Source organism: Sebastes fasciatus, chromosome 6 (assembly GCF_043250625.1).
Source record: "Sebastes fasciatus isolate fSebFas1 chromosome 6, fSebFas1.pri, whole genome shotgun sequence".
In the NCBI taxonomy this organism is placed as follows: domain Eukaryota; kingdom Metazoa; phylum Chordata; class Actinopteri; order Perciformes; family Sebastidae; genus Sebastes; species Sebastes fasciatus.
The window spans coordinates 27,331,295-27,357,750 of record NC_133800.1 but is presented as its reverse complement, the minus strand read 5'-3'; the positions used below and the strand labels follow the sequence as shown (position 1 = coordinate 27,357,750).

At 42.2% G+C, this 26,456-nt stretch overlaps 1 protein-coding gene across 3 annotated transcripts in view; it reads right to left on the bottom strand.

The window, feature by feature from the left end:
* kremen1 (kringle containing transmembrane protein 1) overlaps positions 1-26,456 on the bottom strand; it is a 67,866-nt gene that overhangs the window by 3,333 nt on the left and 38,077 nt on the right. Inside the window, exons 4-8 of one of the 3 annotated variants that reach the window (XM_074638972.1) lie at positions 10,198-10,322; positions 8,088-8,241; positions 6,655-6,987; positions 947-1,186; positions 266-350 (exon numbers count right to left, since the gene is read on the bottom strand). In XM_074638972.1, the coding sequence (XP_074495073.1) occupies positions 266-350; positions 947-1,186; positions 6,655-6,987; positions 8,088-8,241; positions 10,198-10,322 (937 nt within the window). The remainder of the gene's footprint in view (positions 1-265; positions 351-946; positions 1,187-6,654; positions 6,988-8,087; positions 8,242-10,197; positions 10,323-26,456) is intronic. The other 2 variants (XM_074638973.1, XM_074638974.1) reach the window with 2 other exon arrangements.

Sequence of the window (26,456 nt, the reverse complement as noted above, 5' to 3'; positions counted from 1 at the left end):
CACTGACAGGAAACAAAACAAGCGTCACATAGTCTAACTTCTGTGTGTGATCATAGGAAGTCCCTCTGGGCCGAAGCTTGGCTCTCATTTTGTATGTTCCTAAGATGCTATAATCGTGGAAAAATGCAACAAATGTGTGAATGTCATCCTGTTCTTTCATCTTTTCCCAATATGACATGAATGAAGCATAACACTACAGATTACAGAATGCTTTGGCATCTTATGCTTGGTTGGTCATGCACACCTCGAACATCCTCGTACTTACTTGACCGTGATGTGCAGCAGCAGCTTCGCCACCATGGCTATGACTGTCAGAATGAGCAGAGCAGCCAGAGCGTAAATGGTCCACACTACAGAGAGGGAGCAACGCAGCAACAAGACATCAGATATCGAATCACGGTAATAAAAACAAACTGAAGCAGACTGAAGGGATTAGCAAGCGAAGGATTATTCGAGCACCGCTGGCGCACCTGTTAGCAGTGTTCAGCCAGCAAATTGTCAAGAAATGATGATGCATTCTCGATGCACATCTGTTCTCTTCGGGGTTGAGAAACACATCAGATCTCCCTTTGAGACAGAGCGCTCCGAGTTTGGAAAGAGTAATATTTGACGAAAGTAGGAAAGCACAGAACACGTCAGTCCACCCTGCACAGCTTTGACAAGAGGCCTGATTGTGATCAGCAGGGAGACCCAAAGTAACTTCAGTTATGAATCACTGACAGGAAAAAACAAGCGTCAAGCAGCATTACTTCAGTGTGTGATCACAGGAAGTCACTCTGGGCCAAAGCTTCCAGAAGCCTCTCATCAAACTAAGATGATTTTAATACTTTCAGAGAAACCAGGTCATGCAAAAACGGGAGCTCTAGCTCCGAGAAACCTCCCACAGCATCCCTGCAGAGGTAGAGAGAGGTGCAGTAGGTGCAGTGTATCATGGGTGTAAACATACTAGCGCTGTGGCCGGTGGTCTCGCCGCGTCCAGCCCACTGACCTGGCATGTTGTGCTCCGGTTTACCGGGGCTGGACGTGATCACGTAGAGGATTTGGGTGGAACGTCCGTTAGAAGTGCTGTTCGATCTCTCGGTGACGCCGCCAACTAGCCGGGGCCCCGCCGTGCTGGAGACGTTCCCTCCTTCATCCTCACCAGCTCCCTCAGCCTCCATTGTTCTGGTGTCTTGGCTTCTCAGTGCTGAGGAGACAAGAATAAGAGCAGATTTAGACAGGTTCATAGACAGTTGGATGTTGTTCCTTACTTATTTATTATATATTCGGGCTGTAAATCGATTTAATCGCGATTAATCGTATGGTTGTCCATAGTTAGTAGTTAGTTAGTAGTTCTATCTGTCCAAAATGCACCTTAAAGGGAGATTACTCTCTTTTCAACATGGGAATGGACAAATACGCTTGCCTTGTGCAAATGTATGTATTCATTTATTATTGGAAATCAATTAACAACACAAAACAATGACAAATATTGTACAGAAACCCCAACCATGTCATACTAGCTTGTCGCGAATGAGGCTAAATAATGCTCTAAACTTACGCTAAATTTTGGTGAGGAAAAACTGGCATGGCCATTTTTAAAGGGGTCCCTTGACCTCTGACCTCAAGATATGTGATGAAAATGGGTTCTATGGGTACCCACGAGTCTCCCCTTTACAGACATGCCCACTTTATGATAATCACACACTGACAGTTGTTGTTGTCTGTTGGGCTGCAGTTTGCCATGTTATGATTTGAGCATATTGTTTATGCTGAATGCAGTACCTGTGAGGGTTTCTGGACAATATTTGTCATTGTTTTGTGTTGTTAATTGATTTCCAATAATAATATATACATACATTTGCATAAAGCAGCATATTTGCCCACTCCCATGTTGATTAATTCTCTCCCAATTAATCACTATTAAATATTTTAATCGATTGACAGCCCTATCCTTTACACACCAAGTAGATACGAAGCAACATTATCAATCATTTGGAGTCGTGTTTTGGCCATCTATCTAATGCACATACAATATTCACTCTCATTATAGGTCTGTTTTTGGTCTCTACCAACTCTTGCGGGAAAAATCTGTCTCTTTAGCAGCTAAATGCTCCACGAAGTTCACTAGCTAATTTCTAACTTTGTCAGTCTACTGTTTGGTGTTAGACAGGTAGCATACAGTGAGTTGTTAGAGCTGCTGTGGCCAAAAACAATGCAGATGAGAGTGGTGAGCCAAAACTGTAAAGTTGCTGCTTTAAAGTACTTTTACATTTGTCAATAACAACAAAACAAACATCAACGCTGTTGCTAAGCGCCATCACTTTTACTTATATTGCAATCACTGACAATTGTGAAGAGTGAGTCTTTATTTAGCTCTATGTAATTTGCATATAATTATTCATGATCGGTAAAGCAGACAACAAAAGGAAAAGGGTGGATGGAAGAGGCAAACAAGCTGACATTTTCATCACTGAAGAAAATACATTATTCAATTTGTACATCTTGTAACGTCTGAATCGTTTCTCAGCCGTAAGTAATAAAGTTAGTCTTTCTATCTTCTTATTAATCTTGATAATATACTTAATTCCAGCCATATTGCCCAGCTCTAATTGGACTACTGTTGCCGTTCTCTGCAATGTGACATATCACCTCTTCAAAATGTGACTATTTCTATGTGTTACAGGCTTTCACAGCTCCGACGGAGAGGAGTGGTGAGCGGTGCATGTTGTGCCAGAGACACAGAAGAGGAAAAGCTCTGCCATGTAATTTCTACAAGCTGAGGACACATATCACTTAACGCCCCTTTAATTATCCCCGTGGGCAAACTGGGCTGTTGCAGCGAGCACGCAGTAATAGGATACATCATGTTGTTAAAAGAGTATACAGTGGAGTCACGAGTGAATATTTAATACTAACTGTGTTTGTTAAGAAACAGATTGACTCATGCGTGCTGTAAACATGTGGTGTTCAGAGCTTTTCTGTCATCAGTTAAAGAGTGTTTGCAATAAATTCAGTTTGTTTTAACCTGCTCACAGCACCAGATGTGGCAGCGTTTGCTTCATAAAACAACTGTGCCAGAGAGCGTGGACTATTTCAACTCATTTATGTGTTCCCAGAAGGAAACAACATCCCAAATAAGATCTCCTCTGCCTTTCATTTACTTCTCCCAAACATAGACACGATTTATTTAAAAATCACTGTGTGATTTTGAGAGTTTTTCTTCTTGCTCCTGAGAAACAAACAGTAGCATTGATTTGCCGTGTGGTTTGGTGAAGAGAAACATCTCAGAAATCTCTCAGCAGTCTGTGATTGTAGTCATCTCTAAATAAGATCAGCTTTTCTTATTTGCCTCAAACACATCTCGCAAAGAGGTCTCTTTCCTTTGCTCCGAAGTGGGAAGGAAGCAGGAATAATTTCAGATATTGGTGATTCCAAATGAATATAACTATTATTCTAAACTTGACACAACATCCTAAGGTTAAAAGTAGCTCGTAATCAGCCTAGTTAGCAGAGACAGTCAGTCCTAACTTTAAGACGGCTATGTGTTTTGTTTTAGAGTAATAGATCACTCAAAGCCTTTTAGCACTGAAACTAGCCCCTCAGAGAAGTTAGAGGTCGTCCAGAGGACTCACATGGACCTGCTCCCAATCAGTCATGTCTTTGAAAAATACGAGGATAATAAACTTTTAAAAGCATAGTTGGATGGTGGGAGAGTTAATAAAGATCCAGTCAGCTCACCGACAGATCAGAAACAGTCCAATAACACTGGAGATGATGGTTTACACAAATCAAACCAAACATATGCTTTTCAGACCTCAATGTGTACAATAAATAATCAACAGCTGCAATAAAATCAATCAAACCACCTACCTACGTATCTACCTATCTATCTATCTATCTATCTATCTATCTATCTATCTATCTATCTATCTATCGATCTATCTACCTACCTACCTAACTAACTATCTACCTTCCTTCCTTCCTACCTTCCTACCTACCTACCTACCTTCCTAGCTATCTATCTACCTACCTTCCTTCCTTCCTTCCTTCCTTCCTACTTACCTACCTACCTACCTACCTTCCTTCCTTCCTTCCTACATACCTTCCTAACTATCTATCTATCTATCTACCTTCCTTCCTTCCTTCCTTCCTTCCTTCCTTCCTTCCTTCCTTCCTTCCTTCCTTCCTTCCTTCCTTCCTTCCTTCCTACCTACCTTCCTAACTATCTAACTACCTACCTACATTCCTTCCTTCCTACCTACCTACCTACCTACCTACCTACCTACCTACCTACCTACCTACCTACCTACCTACCTACCTACCTACCTACCTACCTACCTACCTACCTATCTACCTACCTACCTACCTTCCTTGTCTTATTTCATTTGGTTAATATGTTATTTCACATTCGCTGCAGACATAGTGAGTAAGTTCATTCATGAAACATGATGTCATCCATAGCAACAGGGTCAACCCCACCTCTCCTCTTGTCTTAAAAGTAAAAGTTGCTATCAACATCGACTTCAGAGGTCTCCTAGTGGTGAGATGAGATACCCTCCAAACTAAATGTTCAACCCCACCCATCCTGTGTCCGATGTAAGTTAAATCAAACACCCAGAACTAATTCTAAATGCTGCTTGATCCAGGCCGGTTCCACTCATCCATGAATGGTGGTCGGATGTTAAAGCAGCGTGGGATTTTTTCTTTTCTTTTCACATAATAGTTCAACGTAACTGTGATGTTCCCAGAACTTCCCACATGTTCCCCATTTGCAAACAAAATACCATGCTTCAAACCCGGGCTCAGCTGAAATGCTCCACCGTCGACCGCCATCTGAGAGCGTTTATTCTGAAATTACCGCTTCGACTGCTCGGCGTGACACAGAGGAGATATTAGATGTATTATTCAGTGCCGACTCTTCGACTTTAACTTTGTTTAACTGTTGTCTTTCTGTTTCTTTTATTCGTCTCTGAACGCCAGTCACTGTGTATTTCTCTCTATCTTTCTGTAAAAAAAACCCTATTACTCCAGGAGGTGACCTTTTCTCATATTATGTCTCAGATTCCATTTCTTGGCTACATGATGCCTAACACAAAACAAGCACCAAGACGTGAGCAGAAAGGATCGTGCCTGTCCAGAGGTCAGAGGATTTTGACCTCCCGATATTGTTTTTACTGTAACGCCACCGGCGAGAAAAAAATGACAGGGGATTACAAATAGAGGCAGAGAGGAGGGGAGGAGCGGCGACAGATTGCCTCACAGTGAAGCGAGCTGTGAGCGTGAATGTCACCTACACTATCAGGGTGTGATCCTCTCATGCCTCCAGAAATTAAGCTATTAATTTTGTTTTTTCAGAGTTTTTATGCAGCTACTTTGAGAGAATGTACAGCAATATGAACATTTCGTTTTCCACATTAGTCTTTCTACAAGGGCTGTCAAGGTCAACGAGATAATAACGCATTAATGCAAATTTGTTTTTAACGCCACTAATTTCTTTAACGCATTAACGCAACTTGCGATTTTTAGTTTGTAGCGGGCTCAGTTTTAAAGCTAGAGTGAAGATACTGGTATCATATGAAACTAGAAAAACCTAATAAATACATTGATACCAATCATGTCATACTAGCTTGTTTCGAAAGAGGTTAAATAACGCTCCAAACTTACGCTTAATTTTAGCAAGGAAAAACTGGCATGGCCATTTTCAAAAGGGGTCCCTTGACCTCTGACCTCAAGATTTGTGAATGAAATGAAGTCATAGTCAAGTCAGCACACTGACACACTGACAGCTGTTGTTGCCTGTTGGGCTTCAGTTTGTCATTTTATGATTTGAGCATATTTTTATGCTAAATGCAGTACTTGTGAGGGTTTCATTTGTCATTGTTTTGTGTTGTTAACTGATTTCCAATAATTAATATATACATATATTTGCATAAAACAAGCATATTTGCCCACTCCCATGTTGATAAGAGTATTAAATACTTAACAAATCTCCCTTTAAGGTGATTAATTTGTGATTAATCGCGATTAACTATGGACAATCATGCGATTAATTGCACTATTTTAATCGCCTCCCAGCCCTAGTTTCTACATTTTCCACATTAGTCTGGAGAGAGAGATAAAAAATATTTGCTGTGAGGTCTTCGACTTTCTGTGAGCCATAGCTCCCCAGCTGTATGTCTGCTCTACAGCGAATTCAAGCTATCAGAAGGCGCGATGCATCACAGTATTTTGTATGTAGGTGGCATAAAAACTCGCAGTGCAATTCACCAAGGAACACTCTGGAGAAGCAAAGCAGCCTGCCGCGGCTTGATAAGAGAGCGAGTTCCTAGAAAAACAAAACATTATTTAAATATGCAGTATCACCCGGGGCTGTGAGACATTGACTAGCAAATGAAAAGAGAAAAGGGCCCTGCCAGTGGCGAGACAACTGCCTCACCACAGCTAAAAGGCATTAAACCAGGGCTGCAATGCAAAACTCCATCATGGAGCCAACAAGTCAGCACGCACCTGATCATGCAAATATAGCTCTCGGTGGGTTTGAGGGTGGGGATTGTAGTCAAACCAAACATGAGAAGGGATACGAGGCTTTGACACATTTTACAAAACTCTTCAAATTCTTCATTTGACGCAACGCTTCTCAGCAGGAATACTAAAAAGCAAGCGAAATCCTACCTTGGTAAAGCAGAGCAAATCCCTGGGCCTGGTTGGTGCGGTCTGAGTAGAAGTACAGGATGACATAGTCGCCTGTGACGTTCACCAGCTCCCTCGGCGGGCTGCGCCAGTCGAAGCGCGCCAACACCTTGTTGGTGTAGCCGTCCAGGAGCTCCACCATGTCCGTCTGGTCGGAGATCTCAAAGAAGGTGAAGTTGAAGAGGATGGCGTAGGATCCAGGAATACGGACAGTCCAGTAGCAAACGCGGCCAGCATTGTACTTGTCGGGGAAGTCAGGGGAGTAGATCACCCCTGATGGGTCGGAGTAGTTTCCACCACACGCCCCCACTCGGGCTGCAAGGAAGAAGAGAAAAAAATAGTCAGTGATGCTCTTAAAGCTTACAAGCGGTTGAGATTGTTAAGATTGTTCAGCCTATTAGCTGATTACTGGCTTATCTTTGGTCTCATGAGTACCTTGGTAACAGACATCATGTCTCAGGATTTCATGGCACTGAATGAGGATGCATCAATCTGATACACCAGATTGGTATCAGCCCCATTACTGACTTTAGTAAAGTAGCAGTGGGTAGAATTGGAGCAAATAGGATTAAAAAAAGTTATTTTAATAAAACGGTCACTAAATCCTGACAGTGGTGCATGAGACAGGTAATCTGAAAAAAATCATGTGCCTCTGTGTCCTCCGGTGCTCCTAATGGCATCTGCAAGATTTCACAGACCGGAGGAAAACAACCAATCAGAGCTGATCTGGAGCCTGCCGTCTCTGAGCAGCTGTCAATCACTCACTAACTCCGATCTAACGGTTAAACTAGGGAGCGCTGTTCAAATATGAATCAATATTCTGTTACTGTAATGCCTATTTCTCTCCTCACATGTTTTCAGAAACATCTTGTAGTGTACTGTTTCAGTCAAGTTTGAATGAAGTGTCTTTTACGACGATTAGCGAGGTAAAATGACTGTTTCCTGACTGGAGTCTGGTGTCTTTGAGGAGAGCATAGTAATTGTTGTTTTGTACGTTAATAAATTATAATAACTGTCCAAATCGCTGTTGATTTTATTTAATATATATTCTCTTCAACGCACATCACACAGCATCGCACCGGAAAAGGGGTGAATATAAGCGTGTCCACCCGGGTGTCACGTTTCCATCACTGCCGATCGGAGCTGGAGCCGATAAATACCTGTGACTACTGCAGAGCCATTTATCCCAGGAATCAATGACGATTGTAACCTTTACCAGATGTTAGTGGCTGTAAGTAGGTTTTTTGTCCAGTGGTAAAGGGGCTCAAGAGCACTAAGGGTTAATATTGTATAAGGGATTTACCTTATATTACTTTGGAAATCTTAAAATTAAAGTTGGTTGTATTCCCCCCCCCCCCGAATTCATTAGAATTCATACTAATAGATCACAGAGTCAGACCCAGAGCGACACTCACTGTCGAAGATGATGACCCAGCCGTCTCCACCGCAGGGCTGGGTGTGATCGCCGAAGCAAACATGGTTACACTCCATGCTAGGCGACTCGCCGTGGTCACGCTGGTCCACTTCGTTGCCACAGAAACAGGCATATCCTGACTCCATGCCGGCGAGCTGCAAAACACAAAAGGAGTTATGCAAATTATTGCATCAGCAATTCAAAACAAACTTCGGGCAACACTTCCCATTATGCTATTCATTTTAAATCCATTTGGCGTGGGTGCCGGCGGGGAAAGCAGAGAGCAAACTTTGCGGAGGAAACATGAAGATTGTGGATATTCAAAATGGCATTTTCCCCATAAAATTCGACACGATTACATGACAACTTTGCATCAAAATAAAATAAGTTTGCAAATACATAACACATTCAAATAAAAGTAGTTTTATAGGTTGTGTTTTTCATAACAGCTTTATGTGTGTTCACACTTAGTAAACAGTTCACTGCATGGAGCTCCTTCTCTCTTTGAAATGAAAGCGACTTCAGTCTGAAATGCCCTAATTGCTCTTTTTCTCATGATTACATGATGCTGTAATCTGAGTCTGGATAACCACAACCTCTCAGCTGATTAGAAGCCTTCTTTCAAACACACAGCTGCACACAGAGAATAAACCTTACAGAAATAGCACCTATCTATCTTTCAAACCACAACTGTTAGTTAAACTGTCCCTGAAAGCGTCGGAGCAGGAATGCGAAACGTCAAAAACCTTCACACATCTTGACCTCGCCACCACTGGCTGCTTGTTCTCAAAAGAGCTATTGTCCTTCATTCAAAAGGACACCATTGTCCAATTTTCAGGCCCTAAATGAATTCACACAACTGAAGGTACTGCATCATTTCCCACTCTGCGTCGTTTCTCATGGAATAGGAATTTATGGAGCCCCTGCTCTCGCCAAGATGTTCCAAGCTACGTCCTTTGTTGCATTATTCTATCTGATGAAGTAACACCAACGTGAATACTTCTGGCAGAGCGAAACAAGCGATGGATTGCTGTCTAACTCATCAGGCATGCTCTTTGTCAAAAAGTCACGCGGGATGCGTACTTCCGAGCACCGACGTCTCACATGCGCATTAAGGACGGTGACAGTCCAAGGGTAGGCAGACGATGCCAATCTGCCACCACATCCTGTAACATCTGCTGAATTTAGAGGGGAGGGGGGGGCTGTCAGTATCTGTCAATGCAGACGGAGCTGAACCGGATCTGCTGAGACAGAAAATGAACACCTGGCACTGTTTATAGCTGGGACAATGGCATGCCAGATACAGAGATGAGAAATATGTATTGAAGAGGAGGTGCCCACTGGGCTAATAACCATTCATTTCCAGCTGTCAGCCTTGATTGCTGTGATGATTTGTCATCTGCTGGTTGGTTTGAAACAGGATGTTTGATGGCTGAATAAAGAGGGTATAGACCGCACTGGGCACCATGGAGATAACTGTCAGGAAATTGCTCGTAAACGCAGATGATTTACATAAAAGCTTGATTATTGCTAGAGCCAGGTCGAGTCCATTTTAGACAGGACAAAGGCAACTGACTGGACACTTTCTCATCCGATGAGAAGACACATTTGAACTTTCCAGTACGAATGCCAGGATAAAGGACTCAGTAATTTGAGTCTTTTTTTTTAAATCTCTTTTAGTTTTTAATGTTTTGTTCCTGAACATCTCTTAGGTTAAAGACAGCGGGCAACATCCGGGTCTGAATTGTGAAGCCAATGTGGAAGTGCCTTAAACTTGCATTCTTTCTAATAGCCAGCAGGGGGTGTCTCCTCTGGTTGCAAAAAGAAGTCTGATTGTATAGAAGTCTATGATAAAATGAGCCTACTTCTCACTTGATTTATTACCTCAGTAAACATTGTAAACATGAGTTTATGGTCTCAATCACTAGTTTCAAGTCTTCTTCAATACAGCATGATGTTCATTTAATAAATCAAGACGGTGACGAACAAAATGCCGAACTCGAGGCTTCAAAACGGCAGTCCACAAACCAATGTGTGACATCCCGGGGACCGTGTCCACTTCTTAGATACAGTCTATGATTACAGGTTTCTACTTTAGGTTTAAATCTCACCTTGTATCTCTGCTTCCTACAGAAGCTAATACAGTTCTGGATGGTGAGTTTGTTGGAGGTCTCACTGGTGCCGGACAGAGTGGGCGGGTCACCACTGTCTTTGAAGCAGCCCAAGTTCCCTGGCACTGTAGGGAGACAAGAAGAGGGTGAAAAAAAAGATCAGTTACACACAACTTAGAGGCAATCTGTATCAAACGCTGATTATTAGCATATTAAGGGTTTCCTCTTTGATTCATTGCAGGGATCAGTCCCTGGTTTGTATTTTATGAAACACATCATCATACGCTGCATGCCTTGAACCCTCTTGTGCCTCGTCCAAGTTTTTTGACTCTAATAATCATGTTTGTGATTAACATTTTGCGTCATCATCCCGCCCCCAAAGAACAATCTATGGTGACACACTCTATAAAATATTCAGGCCTCTGTTTGAATGTTTTGGTGTGAATTGCCAACTGCCAAGCCAACAATTTGGCCTCTGAGGAAAAGAGAAGAGGAGGAGGAGGAAGAGAGCGGGAGGGAAGACGGGTGAAGGGGACAGGGATGTTTATGTCATAGCGAGAGAGAGCTGGAATCTAGAAAATGTACCCCGTCAGATGTGAGCGCAAGTTGCATCAGATTAGGAATACAATAACGTTTTCTACATGTGTGATATTGCGTGTGTGGTGTGTGCCAAGAAATGGAAAAAAAAATGTTATATAGCGCCTTTCCAGATGGTATTTGACATAATGGCAACATCTGGAAGGAGGCCAAGTCCAACACCATATGTCTGCATTAAAAGCAGGTTTAAAAAGCAATATTGGCGCGTGAGCAAATATTAATGCTGCAAAGTTTTCGGTTTCATTGCTGCTACCTGAGATAAACTTTCATACAACAATGCAAGCAGCAACTACATACAACTCCTACATCTCAGATTTACTTTTTTATACCCTCTTGGTTTTGACCGTTGTTGCAGCCCGTCACATCAATAACTATTGAACATTAAAATGTTTGTTAGGCAAGGCCTGGGGATGTATGACACAAATAGGCCAACAATCGCAGATGGATCACAGACCATACAGATGGAAGATGGATGCTGACACCTTTCCAGATCAAATTCAAGTCAGACAAATCAGCCCGCCTCCCTTAATCCGTTGTGTATTCATCAAATACTATGCAATCTTTCAAAATCCAGTGCAGTGATTAAACACTCCAAAGCCTTTAAATTCAAGGTAATGGCTCAGGAAGTGCCAACAAAGCCTCCAGCAGTCTATATCTCCCTTATGATTTGTTTTTCATTGCGATGCAAACAGGCTTACTCTTGTTTCATTTCAATGTTCTGTGGTGAAATGAATTTGACAAACAGAAGTAAATGCACAATCTCAAAGTCATTTCGACTGCAAGTACGAAAAGTCTGCCCCTAAAGCTCTTCAGTCTTATTGGAATTGGTGTCATCCGACAACCGTAGAGTACAAACAAACTCATTAGGAGAAGACAGAAAAGACGAGAGAAAAACGACAAAATAGCTCTCAGTGCTGCTCTGAGACACAATGCGGATGCAAAAATCAAAAGCATGTGACATTACAAAACGCCCTTGTTCTTTATCAAGCCTCTACGATTTCCAAATTCATTTTGATTTCCAAGTGCAAGTTAACTGACCCACAAACCAGCTTTAAAGGGGACATATCATGAAAAACTAACTTTTTCAGTCCATGTGCACATCCCACATGCCAAGCAGCACTGACCAAGCGGCGGTATTTGACGAGTTGGGAGTGAGAATGTGTTGCGCCCACAGCTTGAGAGCTACCTTTGCAAAAGTGCACCATATTTTTTCAAGCAAGCCAATCAGAGCAGACTGGGCACTTTCAGGAGGGGTTCTTAAAGAGACAGGCGCTAAAACGGAGCGGTGAATACGGGTATATTCAGACAGACTGTATGAGAAAAATAATGTTTTTTTTAACATTAAAGCGTGTAAACATGTTCTAGTAGAAACCCTAAATACAAATATGAACCTGAAAATGAGCATAACATGTCCCCTTTAATACTGAGCTCAAACTGATGGATGCTTCTTTAATATAATTTCTTGCGGTCTTGTAAACTCAAAATGACTTTCTGAAGCTGGAAAACAAATCATCAAAAAGAAAAAATCAGATATTTAAATTTTGTACTGCCTCTACAATAATAGAATCAGCAAAAATAACAGCATTGCACCTGTTGAGTTTTGAACATACGGCAACAAAAGATGATGAAATTCTTCCAGTAGGCCCAAGACAGGAGAGTTAATCGCATCTGTGTTGAGTTACTTTGAGCAATTTAAACATGAATGCAAATGCAGTTTAGCAGAGAACTCAGCAATGCCATTTCCTCACATATTGGTAAAAGACAACATTTGATCATGAGTTGGATATTACACAGGAGCATGTCCTGTCTATCTGTTTGCAACAACAGGCTTGCTTTGTGACAAGAAGCTCAGAGACTGTGGAGCAGTTTGTCCCCTGGTTCTGTGTACCAAAACTATCCTAGAACTGAATTTCTCTGGAGCTTTTCAGTTGTTGAGTGTGTCTTCGCTTCTCAAACATTTGCATATTGAAAGCTGCTTGTCTGATGACAGCCAGTTCCACCAGTGAACAACTGGCACACAGTTTTTGGCAGTAAGAGACAGAAAAACACTTGATTCATTTTTACAAGCTTGTCATGATTACATTTTGGAATATATTGGTATTCTGCGAAAGAAAAAGAAAAAAGTTATGCATACGTATAACATTATTGTAGAAGGGCCTTCATAAACTGAAATAACCTTGATAAAGACCACACATGTGCATTGTTTTTGGGGTGCCAGTTGTTGCCAATGTTAACTTTTTGGCTGGCACGAAAGCTCCTCTACTTGCACAACAGATGCTGCAGATTCTTTCTGTTTATGTAAGAATGAGGCACAAAGGTTTTTGGGGGAAAAGTGTGACATGTTTGAGATTCCACAAGAATGTCCACCACAGACTGGAAATGTGAAGGAGTGGGGGAGTTGGGGGGGTGTGAAGTGAAACAGACTGGCAGAGAGAGGGCCGCTCCCCGTTTCACCCACGTTTGCTGACCGTAAAGTGACCGGCGCGATTTTTGGCTGCAGCCACGATTCGCTGCTGCACGGAACTGTGTTTGACAGATGACTCAACACTAGAAGACAAAGTCCTCAGATTCTCTCAGACCAGCAATAAATCATGTGCAATATTCCTCTTTCAGTCACAACCATGCCAAAGCTTTATAAATGGATTAATATGGTTGTTTGAATCATTTAGCGAGACTCCACGGCGCACACTTGCAGAATGAAGGGCTGGATTATATGACAGGTTAAAGGCAAACATGACAGTAATAAGAATCTTCAATACGTCATATTTTTAGGGTGAGACGGGACAGTGCTGACAGCAGTTTCTTTTATATCCGCGACTTAAGTATACACTGGATTAACCCAAGTGAAGTGTGCAGGAAGGGAGATGAGAGGAGAGGAGAGATAAACACCTGGTTGGGAACCAGCAACCTCCCTCCGAGCAAGGCAGGCTGCCAGGTACTACTTCAATGGAGCTTTTGAAAAGCGGAGGAGAAAAATGCCACTGCAGGGCTTGACTACCAGATTAAAGGCAGCAGTGCTCCTTTTTCATTTTGCTTTGACAAGAAGATTGCAGACTGCAGTCAATTTGATCAGTCTTTGTCCTCTTCTCGTCCCAGGGGCTGTGAAGCGCTGGCTGAGGAGCAGCAGGTGGTGGGATCGTATCACACCAAAGCACTGGAGGTTTGCGTGGAACCGGAGACGAAGACGGCGGCAGCGTTTATAAAAAAGAAAATGTGTAAAATTGTATGAAAACTCCTGAGCTCAGCATTGTTCCTTAAAAACATCTGCTTTGCAGGCGCAACAAGTGCAAATATCTCCACGTACAATAAAAGAAAAAAAACACACAAACACACTTCAAAGCTGTCGGTGGAATTTAGACTTTAACGAGCCAGAGGGGAGAAACGGAGGAAACACAAGGTGCATAAATGCTCCAGTCAGCCCAGACCAGACCTCTGAAAACCTCAGGAGATCACAGCGGGAGGGGAGACTCCCACAAAGTAAAAAAAGAAAACAGACACAGAGAGCTAAACAAGGCTTGACTGCAGCCAGATCCCTCACAAGCCTGGCAGCACGCTGCCTGAGCTCGGAAAAGAGCAGTTAGTTAGCCTTCCCACAATGCAACACAGTGCAATGCAGACAGGGGGCAGCCGGCGAAACAACAAAGTTCATGGGTGTCTGTCTAGTAGTGAAAATGAGACACCTCCGTTGACACAGCAGACACAACAACAGGGCCGACCCAAAACACACAGGAGAGAGAGAAAACACTGAGGGATATAACAAACAGGGAGAGGGCAAACATGTTATTGAGGAAACATAATTACAGTTATAAATTGCTATGACATCTAGAGAATAAAGAGCAAAATAAATCCAAGAAAAAAAATTAGAAAGACACGGAGAGCGAGTTAAAGAAAGGTTTTTTCTTTTTAATGGGACTCTGTGTGTCTGCTTGCTTGCACCTCCCAGCACAGCGTGCCACATATTTTCACTTAAAAGACGAGGCAAGACACAGATAGAGAGAGAATATGAAGCCTTAAGGAACAATGAACCTTTAAAGTCTCTGCTTTATGAGCACAGTTGAAACACCGGAGGACTTCAGACTAGAAAAGCTATTCTCAGTCGGTTCTGATCTTATAATATACAAGAGAAGCCACGATGACACTGAAAAAAATATGGATATGTGTCTGGCTCTGGCTGGTGGGCAGTGCTTGGTATTTCCTCAACTGATCTCAATATGGCTGGGTCACAAACTTTCCCATTTTACAGCTAAACAGTACACTACAAGATGTTTCTGAAAACATCTGAGGAAAGAAATAGGCAATACAGTAACAGAATATTGATTCATATTTGATCAGTGCTGCCTAGTTTGACCGTTTGATCGGAGTTTGCGAGTGATTGACAGCTGCTCAGAGACGGCAGGCTCCAGCTCAGCTCTGATTGGTTGTTTTCCTCCGATCTGTGAAATCCTGCAGATGCCATTAGGAGCACCGGAGGACACCGGAGGACACAGAGCCACATGATTTTTTTCAGATTACCTGTCTCATACACTACTGTCAGGATATAGCGACTGTTTTATATAAATATTTTTTTTAATCATGTTTGCTCCAATATGCCTACTCCAGCTTTAAGCAGCACCATTGCTTCATTTACATCCAATTAAACTGTAACCAGAGACAGTTACAAAACAAAACAAAAAGTCATTAGTGCTACCACATTAGAGAAGGGATGTTAAAACCGCGAGGTTAAAAGAGGAGAAGTGGGATTTTATAAGCACAGTGCTAAAAGGCTTGATGTGAGTCATTTAAAACACAGGTATGTTGAAGACTTGGAAACACTCCCACCAACCCATTAATGCACCGCCAGCAGGTTAACCATCCAAATCTGATGCACACTTACACACACACTTCTTGGAACATACACTGCCTTCCCAGGAATGCTAAAAGCAACAAATCAAGGAAACAAACAACACTTATCACGGTCAGTGTTTATGTGATTTTTTTTCTCCCCTCCATCACGGTCTTTCTCTCTGCCTTTATTCCTCGCTCTGTCTCCCTTTCATTGTGTCTCGGCTCCATTTATTACGTACAGTATATCCAATACATAAACAAATACAGCTGCTGCGTTTCATCTAGCCTGTGATTAGTCTTGTCGACTGCACCACAGCCTGCGAGAACACAAGAGAAACGGAGAAATATGCCACTAACTCCCCCAGGACGAGCATTTCTGGAAACTCTGTATTGTTTGTGAGGAGGGTGGGAGTTGCTATTATGTGTTTCTGTTGGGGTTCATGCTTTGCTTTTCTATGGAGATCATAAATTATACAGCCTGTAAATGGGAACAGTTTACAGTTGGACAATAAGGGGCTTATTATTGGACCGAATGAGAGAAGTATTTGTATCCAGCGGACTGACTTTGCTAGTGGGATGTTCAAAACACGCTGCTGGGCTGTGAGTGTGTGAGAGAGAGAGAGAGAGCCTCCACTGTATGTTGTATACCACGTGCATGTTTACTGTATCTGCATGTCCTCTTTTATCCCGTTTAAACATTTGTACGTGTGTGCATGTGTGTGTGGAGGCCGTGTTTCAACAAGATAGAGATGGTGGAGATCAATGCCCCAGCCCGGGGCCCTGAGAGAGTGACTAACCATCTAATTAGAGGGAAGAGGGACGAGCCGGAGCTTTGAATGAATAATTAGTGCCTCCTCAGAGACCGGGCCGAACAATGCGGGGAAGAGATGAAAAATGTCCGCCACACTGCATCACTGACAAACCAAATAGTCTGTGTCCCGAGAAGTCCCGGGGGACACGATACCGAGGCGACTGGGAGATGAAAAGATGAGCAGACACTTTGTGACCACCTCAGGCGTTTGGATACGCACAGCGGTGCACTTCCATTCATCATCATTCACTTTCAAAGAGATCGACTTCTTGTGTGTCTGCTGTGGCAGGTTGTCCTGGTTATCTGGATGTCATTGACGGTGGCGAAGACCCCGGGAATGTGTAAAAAACAGTTTGCCAGATGTAGAAAATGTGTTACGATTAACACGGCAGCCATAAAAGTCCCTCACATGTGACATGAGGTTTTCTTTTCGGTGTGAACAGACTGCATTCAGATTAGGGCTGTCAATCGATTCAAATATTTAATCGCGATTAATCGCATGACTGTCCATAGTTAATCTGATTAATCGCATATTCAATTTTGAATCTGTTCAAAATGTACCTTAAAGGGAGATTTGTCAAGTATTTAATACTCAACATGGGAGTGGGCTAGTATGCTTGCTTTATGCAAATGTATGTATATATTTATTATATATATTAGTTATTTGATGCTATAAAAAGGGGGTCAGACGTCATGATTGACAGCTGCTCTGAGTGAAGTAGTCGCGCAGCCGGAGGCTCAGGAATTGTACGAGAGAGGACATGTAACTTTAACTTTCCATAACTGTCACGAGTCTGTGTAATAGAACATTGTGTCAATTTGATCATGAATGTAGTCGTGTAGAGATATTACGGTTAGTTGTTGTGTCTTTCTAGACAAACAGCTACCGTGGTGCTAACGTAGCAGCTAGGGATCATCAGTCAGTCAGCCCACCACTTTGATGCACACAGTATCTCAATTTTGTGTCCTGGATGGATTGAAAAAAAGGTAAAACACACACAACATGCACTGTGAGCTCCAATTACACTAGCTGAACAATATCCAGTAATAAAATGACATTTATTGCACCTGCTCAGTCAGAACCATGCCGGTCCGTCTACATTTGGCTGTGAGCCCTCGTTCCTGAGAGCTAAATTGGATGACCCGCTATTCATCTCCTCCTCTTTCAAAGGACAAGCACTAAACAATGGCCATCTACTTGTTCTCATTAGCAAACATTCTACACAACGGGCTCGCCTCGTAATCAATACCTTTAATTCCCTAATGGCCCCGGCTGATTTAACCCCAGCCATGTTGAGAGAGGGAAGGAGCCAGAGAGAGAGAGAGGCTGAGAGATTAAATCTACCTGATGTCCTACGGTTTGTTTTTGTAAGAGTCTCTACTTTCTAGTTTCTGTCTGAGAGTTTCCTCACATCACTGCAGGCAGGTATTTCCCCTGAGGGCAGGTGTGGGTGGAACTATGAGGAGGTCAGAGGTCAGATAACAATGAGCGTGTTCAAAGCTCCCCAACCCTCTTTACCAGGTAGAGCTGCAACTAATGATTATTTTCATGGTTGATTAATCTATTGATTATTTTCTCAATGAATCAATTAGTTGTTTGGTCTATAAAATGTCAGAAAATGCTGGAAAATGATGATCAGTGTTTCCCAAAGGGGACTCCCTAATAACTTGGTATTTCACCCTGGCGGTGCCTGACGTCCTGCGTCACACAGAGTGTTGTGTGCCTGATGCACGTTGTCATCGGCTCGCAGTGGGTTGTCTCGTCAGTTTTTGGATAAGATAGCAAAACTGTAACCTAAAAAGTTGTTTATTAACCTAATCTTTGCCGTAACGCCAAGATTAAACCTTACGTTACTGATCTCACTGATTTTACTTGACTCCCTCTCTCTCACACACACACACACACACACACACACACGCACCCACACACACATACATACACATACACACACCCACGCATGCACACACACACACACACACACACACACACACACACACACAATTCAACTCTCATACACTCACCAAGCGATTCACTTTAAATTTCTTGACATGATATGATTTTAGGGTTATATAATCTAACGTTAGGATTAACCAATTTAACATTAACAGTAGACTAGGGTGACTTGATTCTTAACGTTAATGTTACCAAGCGGAGGCCCTCCGGGTGAAATACCAATTTTTTAGGGAGTTTCATTTCCCAAAACCCAAGATGACATCCTCAAATGTCTTGTTTTGTCCACAACTCAAAGATATTCAGTTTATTGTCATAGAGGAATAAAGATTCAATCGATTATCAAAATAGTTGGCGATTAATTTAATAGTTGACAACTAACCGATTAATCGTTGCAGCTCTATCCAGGTAAGAACAGGCCTTATACAGGTGAAAGGGGACACATCAAACTGACAGATATTCAAAAATGAATACCCGTCAAGTGCCAAATAAGGGTAAAATTTGCATGATCATTATTTACTGAGAAATCAAACTCTAGTGGCAATATGGCTCCGTCAACAAGTCTAATATTAGCAGAAAGTTAACTTCATCCCCATGTGGATGTGGAGGCCAGCGGCAAGAAAAAAATGAAGAAAAAAACTTCCATTGTATGAGTGTGCAGGTTTTAAATTAAACCTCTGAATCTACTCGCACAGCACCTGTGGTAATTCTATACATAAAATATCTCTAAAAAGAAGGAGGTTGGATGAAAAATGTATGATAATTAATTTGGTTGGTAGGAAATAATCTCGCTAGGTAATTTTTTAATTTACATGCCTGGGGTGTTGAGGCCAAAAAGCTAATTATGGACACTGGTTGCATGCGAGTGCACACACATACTTTCCATTAAACACATTAGCTTTTTATGAATGTAATTATTTTATGAGGAGCCATATGATAAGCTTAGTAAAGTTAGAAATCTTTCTTTTTTTAACTTTTTTTTCCCCATTTTGAACTATACGATTGCCAACAGTCTCTTAAAGAGGTAAGGAATGGCCAAAATGAGCTCACTTCACAAAAATGTCCTCACTTTGAAGGTCTCAATCTCTGACCGGTTTTAACCCTGTCAAAAGAACAGGAACAAACACACACAGTAACACACAGTAAGACACAGACACACACACCCTTCTCCACAGTGATGCCTGAACCTGCCTCAGTATGCTGGTTGGGAGGGTTGGTTGTGGTGAAAGCTGGTATAAGACCACCTAGGGGAAATATTCTGCCTCTGAAAACAATGACAGAGAGTGAGATAAATACTGAAATAACAGAACCTGAAAGCATCCCTGGTTCAGGCAACCACAACGGCCACGAGGCAGGGCTGTGGTGCTTCAGTCTGGGCTCGGTTTCCAGACCACATGTCCGACATGTTCGGCTTGTCTCGGCCTCTCGCTTATTTTGACTCGCACTTGTTCTCGTCTCAGGCATTCAGTCAGCCGATTCCCTTTTCCTGCCTATCATTAAGTCTTCAAGGTTTTTTTTCTCAACCTGGTCCACATTCTCTTATTTTGGATGCACCTAGCTGGTGCAGAGACAGGTACACGTCTTCCTCTTTAAGAGGCTCATAAATCAATCTTTTTACACACAATTGTGTGTCCATTTTGGTCTTTAATATCTACTGATTTTGCTGTGCTTCAGTCTGACCATGGATGTTCATTCCTATGAGAGTTGCTCAGTGGCGCATGAAGCCAAAATGGCTCGACTGCCGAGTAATAAATTAACAGAATCATTCGGCGATCTTCCGCAGCCATTAGGCCCATAGAGCAGGGGCAGCAGCGTTTCCTTTAACTCCGCCTCCCAGCCCTCGGTCCAGCCTCAGTCTGGGTCTCATTCACATGAAAATAACTCTGGATTTGGCTATTAGTGCATTTTTTACAGCTTTTAGGACGAATGATTTAAATATGGGTTATTCGAGTGTTCATACTGGTGAGTTGATTTTCCTAAAAAAAAAAATGATACGCTGAGTTACAGATGTTTCTTTCCCAATGTAAGTCTACGGGAAAAAGTCTTTTTGGGCCCAATGGCATCACGTGACGTACATGGACGTTGTAGTACCACTGTATGGCCACTACGAACATTTGCTTCAAAGCCTGGCTCTCTTACTAGGGGCTTGGTCTTGACCCCTATCAGTCCCCTTCTTGTCTCAAACTCCACTATGCCTGGCCCTGGAACTGATCTGGACTCGGCTAACATAGCTTTGACTTACTGCAGAAACCACTAATCAATTGAATGAAAATAACTAAACAACAATTTCGACAATTGATTAATCATTTAAGTAATTTATCAAGACTAAACTCTCAACCCTCTGGCAACCAAAGATGTTTGTCCCAAATGTCATGGCAATCAGTTAAACAGTTGTGGAGACACTTCACTAAACATCAAAAATGTAAACCTCAAGGTGGCGCTGGAGGAGAAGTTCAGGGATTACCAAAGTCCGTAGCAACCAACCGACAGACCATCCAGAGAAATAATCCAACCAATAAATGAAATAATCCTTAATTGCAGCCCTATTTCGACTACAGCCCTGCTACCTGGTGTTTCTGTGTCAGGTATTCATACATTCACAAGAAGTGGTGGTATTTTTTGCATTTCATAAAACTGTAAATTTAACAGCTTGTACTTGAGCAAAGAAGACGGACATTTACAGCAATTGAGGCAGAGTTTAAAAAAAAAAAAAGACTTGAGAAATCTTGTAAACCCCTGAACCACGGACTACTACTCAGTTTCATCCAAAAGGTTGAGCAAGAACAACTTAGACAGATTCAATCAAGACTAGCTGTCGTTCTACTCAGGTGTCCCACACCTTCAAAGTGCCATTTAGTGGCTTCATAAATCACTCTTAATGAAGGCAATATCTCAACACCGCATATTTTCTTCAACGTTAGGTAATAAAACCTTGGGCCAAACACATAACTACTTTGCTTTAATGTCTTCAAGGTGTGGCTGGTTAGCTTGCCAGATGAATGTGGTGCCTCCGGTATTGGGACTATTGTTCCGTGGTGACAGACAAGGTTAATCAGATGTTCCCTCAATTGTTCAACTAGATGACAGCATTACATTTAAGTGAGGAATTCAAGTCATCACGTCTCTTAAATGTTCAGCTGCAAACACATTGATAGCTCTATAACAAAGACACATCTTAAAAATACCACAGAGTAGCTTACGGGAATTGGTGTACAGTTAATGAGACTCATTACCCAACACAGTAGGTATTGTCAGCCGCAATGATGATGTGTGAAATAAAGAGATACTGTAAACATACAGTACGGTACCACACTCTATTTATAGAAAATATATAACTTCAAGGTAATGTTTATTTTTTTATCTTTATGTCTAAATCAGTGGTGGAAGAAGTACTCAGATCTTTTACTGAAGTAAAAGTAGCAATATTAATGTGTTAAAATACTGTTTCAAGAAAAAGTTCTGCTTACTTAAAGTTACTATGAGGAACTATTAACCCTATCTGACCTACACGAGTAAACAAGACCATCAGCGAGCAGATTGGCTATTTCTATATAGTTATTCTTAATGCTTGTCATCGGCGCCACCGGGTCGGATCCGGCTTCACTGCCGCCTTTGACCTGCAGTCAAAGCTCCAGCGGGAGGTGGAGAACTCCACGCCCGGCAGGAGCAGCTCCTCCTCCGGCCAGGAGCAGAGCTTCGCCTCGTTGCTCCGCCGGTCCCCGCTGGGAGCCAACACCGACACCACACTGCTGTAGGCCCAGGCCGTATTGCTGGGCCCGCTGGAGGGAAGGGAGGCACGGGAGAACCAGAACCAGGACCGCGTGGGGAAGACTGTCAGACCCTGCTGCTACAGTAAAATGAGAGGTTTTCTAAAAGGACTCTGGTGCTCGGAAACACTACCGCTTTTGTCCACAGGGACCCGCCAAAATCAACACAAAATGAACGTTCTCTAGTAGCTTTCAGTAAAAGTGCAAAAGTGTGCAACAAAATACACCTAAAGTATTCCAAATAAAAGCACTCATTATGCAGAATGGCCCATTTTTAGAATAATATTAATTACTGGATTGTAATTATTGATGCATTAATGCGTTCATCACTTTAATGTAGGGCGGATAGCTGACTTATAATTACACATCATAACTCATCAGTTGATTTATGTTTTGTATCAATTATCTAAATCTGCAAAGTAACCTGTAATTAAAGCTGTCAAATAATTGTAGTGGTGTAAAAAGTACAATATTTGCCTTCAAAATGTAGTGAAGTACAGAAATATAAAATACTATGGCAGTTTCTCCCCATTTGACATGATATGAAGTGTGAATTAAACCTTTATAGCACAGATATTATAGGGAGTTTGGAGGTATTTACTTGGTCAGGTAAAAGGTTAAAAATGATCTTTATCGAACTCCTTAAATGTTCGTGTTGTGATCTTGCTTTAAAGCCATAAACATTGATGTTGAAAAGGTGGATAAACTTGATTCCTGCAAAGTAAAAGGAGATGTGGGAGTTTAAATGGCTTTGTTACCCAACATTATTCCTGGTTTCTTATCATTATCCTCCACATGCAGTATATTCCAAATGAGCATTTTCCTAAAAGGGCCGGTCCCATTAGGGGAAAGCCTCACAGCTGCTGCAAGTCTAAATTCTGTTGGAAAACACAGTGGAACAACAAGTTTTTCTTGGTTCTACAGTATGCTGTTGAGAGATGAGCTCCCGGCGTGCAGATCAAAGTGTCTTTGTCTTGGCAAACGCTCGAGGACTTCACCCTGACAGTTTCACTGTGTCAATCAAATTCAGCCGAGGCACATCGTGAAGCCAATACAATTTAGCTTAAAGGAGCCACACCAAAACAAAATGTCCTTCCAGTGTTCCAAGGAACACTCTGAAGAAGGAGAGGCTCAACAGGAACTTTTACATTGCCAGAGGTCAAATAAACAATTACTTTTTACATCCGCAGTGAGACATACAGTACAGCTATGGTTTAAATTTGGTTTTATTAACGTTATCTGAATCATTTTTAACCGGATTTTCTTTAAAATCTCATTTGCAAATCCTTTTCCATCTTGTCAGGCAGTAATATGAATGGATCTTTTATCACAAGGCAGTAAAATCTACTTTCAAGTTGAGCTAATTTGAAAAGAAACTGGCCTCAACACAAGTAACAAGAAAACTGATTTTCCAGACATTAATGGAATCATCTGGCTCTTGAACTTGTGTAAAACTAAAGTCCCTTAATAATGAATTGAGCTGTCAACTCTAGTTTTCATCTAGTGAACCTATGGTGTGTAGAAGCAGAGTCGGGATTTCCGGCACAATGACCCCGATGAAAGCCGAAACGCGTCGGCCTTACAATAAAGTTGTTCCGTAAACTACAAGTGTTGCTGGAGTTTAACCTCTTCGAACGTACTACTTTAGCCAGAGGCTCCACTGCAAAACTCTTCACACCTCATAAGAATCAGCACTGAGTCAGACAACATTAAGTCTTCTCTGCCATACGCACTGAGGCTTGATATAAATAAATGAGTATTGAAGTGACCTACAGTACAGGGAAATTTCACAATGAAAGTGTCTGAAAAAAGTCATGCTTCGCTGAGCATTTAGTGGCCTGGGAATGAGAAGAGCCTCAAAACCGGCGTCCACCGTGACACGCTGTGGAAATGTCAAATTGTACAGTAGTCGATGTGCCTCAACAGCGCGCCTTTTTGAAATGTTTAGATAATTCCACCACATGATAACTGCTGCCATGAGGGATTACTAGGATCAACAAATGTCGTGACCTACACTGTAATCCACCCTGTCCAACTATGTGCTTCTGGCCTCAAGTGACCTGCCTAACAGTGTGCACTCCAGCAGGGTGTGTCACCCTCACCAGGGTGGCATGACCCTAGATGACAGGGAACCCAGCTGGATAACAGACCGACCGCTGGCAGGCTCCAGGTGCCACCAACTACCAACCACGCGACATCAAACATAAGCAAAAAAACTTAGACAAAACTAAGGCGCAGACAAAACACAAGCCAGACTAAATGAAAACAAAGAGCACTGTTGCCCTTTCTCTGGCACACCGCTGTGTTTTTCAGCCTTCTATTGCCGGCCGCAGACTGAGAACACTGACACTGAGAGAGCATCGGCATTCTCTCACTTAGCAGCTGAAGCTTTCAAATGCAGCAGATTGAGAACAGGCACCGCCGGAAGGTGAGGCACCACGTGTCGATTGTCGTTTCACAATAGACGAGACAGAGCATTCGTGTCTGAAAGCTCCCTGGTTGCCCTGCAGGGAGAAACCGTCTCCGCTGAGCAGACATGTTTTCATGACACTGGATGCCTGGCTCACAGCAAAGCTCATCTCCTTTTCTTACATTACAGGGCTCTGGATAACTTTAATTGCCCCAAACAGAAAGAAAGGACGTTCATGTAAGACAGCATATGATACGGGCGAAGCTCTCTGCCATTGGATGGGTTACACGCTGCACAGCACTGGATCCTAGACAAAAACAAGGCTGACAGCACATGGTAAACCCATCTGGAACAAAAGCTGGCCTAATTTCACCAAAGATAAGGGACGAGCCCGGCTCCGCACAGAGTCGATGTGGGCTGCTCTCCTCTTTCCTCCCAAACCACAAAGGTTCGGGATATCGGCCTAGTAAAATGGAGCTAAATGGACAGTTGTCTGAAATAGGTCAGTCAAAAGTCTAATAGGATGCACGCAAGCTCCTATACACATAAACACGCGAGCCATTCAAACAGCAGGCTTTAGTCAAGCAGAATAATGGCGGGATAGCTAGAGGGGTTCTTGAGGCCTGGTGGTACCTACTGCAATGAAAAGTCACAACATCTCTAAAGGCCTTTACATACTGGCAGCTTTTTTTGTGTGTGATTAATTCGCAAGTCAATAATATTATTCGTCAAAAAAGCAAAGTACCTTTTAGGGCTGTTGCAATAACTGCAATATTGCAATGCTGCGCTATTTACAAGCCAACTGCAGGGGATGGCAAGTAACCGCCACAACTGCTATGTTTGCGTTTTTTCTTTTTTTAATTCTTTGCAATGGGAGCAATGGGAAACTGGGTAAAACGCTGTGCTCGTCACTGTCATGCATGACCCCATTTCAAGGCTATTTATATAGCATTAAAATCAGGATACAAGAATAAGTTTACAAAAAAGAGACAATAATATCACGCTGTTAAGCCGATAATTATCACCACAGGGGAAATTCTTCACGGCAACAGCACTAGTACCTTTTTTCGGAACGAGGTTGATTTTTCCTGAGCTTTTGCAATGCGAATAAAGGCATCAACAAATCACATTGTGCATAGTTATGAAACAACAACACAGAGGCTCTGTAGTTCAAAACAAGACGGCAAACATTATTACTCCTTTAAAACTTTGAGAAAAGCAAGGCAGACCAGATCCACTCTGTCTGTTCTTACCTTTCACAATAAAAGCCCTAGACATATAATATTCGCAGGCGAGTATTCCGTGTTGTTTATTCGTCACGCTCCCGGTGTGTAAAGACCTTAAGTCTCAGCTTTGGCCCTCCACTGTCTGATCACTACTGTCCACCAGATTACCTCAAGTTCAAACACATGCTGCATTTAATCTCTTTATCTGTTGTATTACAACAAAACTCCTGCAACACATAAAAATGCAGACGGATAAAGACGGGGGAGGAATGTTTAACCTCAGAGAACAATAGCAAAAACAAAAAAAGTAGCGATTGATTACATAAGAAAGGGGAATGTAATTCATGTTTGAATAGATAAATGAAATATTGATTTTAGTCAAACAGAATATTTGAGTTCTGCTTGGCAAAACTTGTGTGCAGTCACCAGATTCTTTTAGTTAAGTAAGAAAGTATGCAATAACACTTCTGACCTAATCGGCTTTGCAAAGTGAAGAACACATGGGAAATGTTGGAATAACATTAAGTTGCTTTGGAAATATAAGCTTGTGTGACAGTTAAAAAGAAAAAAACATGCTCGCAGCAAATCACTATATCTGAACCTCCTCTGCAGGAATTCTGATCTTTGGCATCAAAAACTGTTTTGGTTGATCTGGTTTTCAACAGCCGTGATT